The sequence below is a fragment of the Oxyura jamaicensis genome, unplaced genomic scaffold (genome assembly GCF_011077185.1).
Source record: "Oxyura jamaicensis isolate SHBP4307 breed ruddy duck unplaced genomic scaffold, BPBGC_Ojam_1.0 oxyUn_random_OJ71679, whole genome shotgun sequence".
Lineage (NCBI taxonomy): Eukaryota > Metazoa > Chordata > Aves > Anseriformes > Anatidae > Oxyura > Oxyura jamaicensis.
This window is the reverse complement of record NW_023310640.1, coordinates 629-2831: the sequence shown is the minus strand read 5'-3', so window position 1 is coordinate 2831 and position 2203 is coordinate 629. Positions and strand designations below refer to the sequence as shown.

The window sequence follows — 2203 nt, the reverse complement described above, 5'->3', positions numbered from 1 at the left end:
CTGGGGGCACTGGGGACACTGGGGGAACTGGGGGTTACTGGGAATAGTGGGAACACAGGGGGCATTGAGAGAACTGGGGGTAGTGGGAGCACTGGGAGCAATGGGGGGGTACTGGAGGTTACTGGGCGTACTGGGGGAGCTGGGGATACTGGGAGCACTGAGAACTGGGAATACTGGGGGCACTGGGAGCACTGAGAACTGGTGATACTGGGGGCACTGGGAGCACTGGGAGCACCAGGGCTACTAGGAGGAACTGGGGCACTGGGGACACTGGGAGCGCTGGGGTAACTGGGTTCAGGGGGCACTGGGGTCACTGGGAGCACTGGGATGGGAGCGCTGGGGCCAGGGGTACCCCGTAGCCCCGCCCCCCGCAAGAGGCCCCGCCCCCACCCCGCCCCCACGTGACGGAGCCCTCACGCCGCGAGCCGGCAGGGGGCGGCTCCCCCCCCCCGCTCCCTGATTGGCTGCCCCTCACGTGACAGCACCCCCCGCGCCTCACCCGGCAGCGGTACCTGCCGCAGCTCCTGGCGTACTGCAGGAAGTGCGGCGCCCCGGGGAACACGACGTTGTCGGCCAGCACCGTGGCCCCCTGGGCCAGCAGCCCGTGCTCCTCCAGCAGCCGCAGGTCCCGCAGGTACCAGCGCTTCCGGTGGTCCATGAAGACGAAGTCGGCTCGCAGCAGCCCGTGACGCTCCCGCAGCCGCGGGATCACCTCCGCCGAGGGGCCCACGATCAGCTCCACCTGCGGGAGGGGGGGAACGGACACACGGGACGCGGACCCTCGGCTTCCTCGCCAGCCCCCGGGGGGGCTCTCCCCGCCCTGCCGCTCACCTTCTGCTCGTCGAAGCCCGCCAGGCGGATCACCTTCTCGGCCACGGCGGCGTGCCGGGGGTCGGGCTCCACGGTGTAGAGGCGGGCGCCGGGGGGCAGCGCGGCGGCCATCAGCACGGTGCCGTAGCCGCAGTAGGTGCCCAGCTCCAGCACGGCCCGCGGCGCCCGCTCGCGCAGCAGCCGCTCCAACAGCTTCCCTGCCACGGCGAGGCCCTCAGCGCCCCCACGGGGGGCTCGCCGGGGCCGTGCCGCTGGCGCTAGGGCTTGGGGATGGGGCCGGGGCTGTGCCGGCGGAGCCACGGCTCGGGGGGCAGCGCCGGGGCTGTGCCCAGGGCACCGCGGCCGTGCCGAAGGTGCCGCGGCCGTGCCGAAGGTGCCGTGGCTTTGAAGTAGCGCCACGGCTGTGAAACAGCTCCGGGGCTGTGCCAAAAGGGCCACGGCTGTGCCCAAGGTGCCGTGGCTCTGAACTACCACCCCCCTCGTGCCGGCATTGCCCCGGCTGCGCCAGCAGCGCCGCGGCCGTGCCCACGCTGCCCCGGTCACCCCAGCCTCACCGCGGCCGTGCCCGCGCTCACCTTTAAGGGGCCCCACGCAGCTGAGGTGCTCACGGCGGTAGCTCCACTGGTCCAGGGTGTGCAGGACGTGGCGCGGGTCGCCGGGGATGGCGTGCGCCAGCAGGTACTGGAAGGCGCGCTGCTCGCGGGACGCCCCGCTCAGGCGGTCGCGCAGCCAGCCCAGCAGCACGGCGCGGTACAGCAGCAGCAGGTAGTGGCGGTAGCGCAGCAGCAGCGTGAGCAGCAGGGGCAGGAAGGCCAGCGCCAGGGCCGGGGACACCATGGCCGGGACGGGGACCTGTCGGGGAGCCCCGCGGACGTCAGCCCCAGCCTTCCCCGGGGGGGTCTTCGGGAGCCCGCCCGGGAGGAAGGCGGGGAGGTGGAGGCGGCGGGGCTCCGAGGGGCTGCGCCCAGGGGGGCTCGGGGAGGGGCTGGGGGGCTCAGGGGGGACCTGGGGGGTACCTGGGGTGCTTGGGGGGGGGGGGGGCGGGGGGGGGGCGGGGGTGCTTGTGGGGGTACCTGAGGTGCTCGTGGGGGCCCAGAGGTGCTCGGGGGGCTCCCCAGGGGCTGGAGGGGAGCGGGGCGGGGCAGGTCTGTGCCCTCAATGTGTCGCCTGCTGCAGGGACACGCGAATGCCCCACAGCTCCCAGGGCTGCACGGGCAGGAGGGCAGACACCAGCTCTGCTGACCCTGTGCCCCAAAACCTGCACCCCACAGCATGCACCCCACAGCATGCACCCCAAAACCTGCACCCCAAAGCTGGCATCCCGCATCCTGCACCCCAAAACCAGCACCCCACATCCTGTGCCCCAAAACCA

At 73.0% G+C, this 2203-nt stretch overlaps 1 protein-coding gene across 1 annotated transcript; it reads right to left on the bottom strand.

Moving 5' to 3' along the window:
- Positions 1-499: 499 nt before the first annotated feature.
- LOC118159698 (transmembrane O-methyltransferase homolog) lies at positions 500-1668 on the bottom strand (the record flags this gene model as incomplete). The annotated part of the gene is given in 3 exon segments (XM_035314262.1): positions 500-790; positions 793-1028; positions 1407-1668. Coding segments are annotated over 3 exon segments (789 nt in total), but the record flags the coding sequence as incomplete, so codon positions are not given.
- Between the last annotated feature and the right edge of the window lie 535 nt (positions 1669-2203).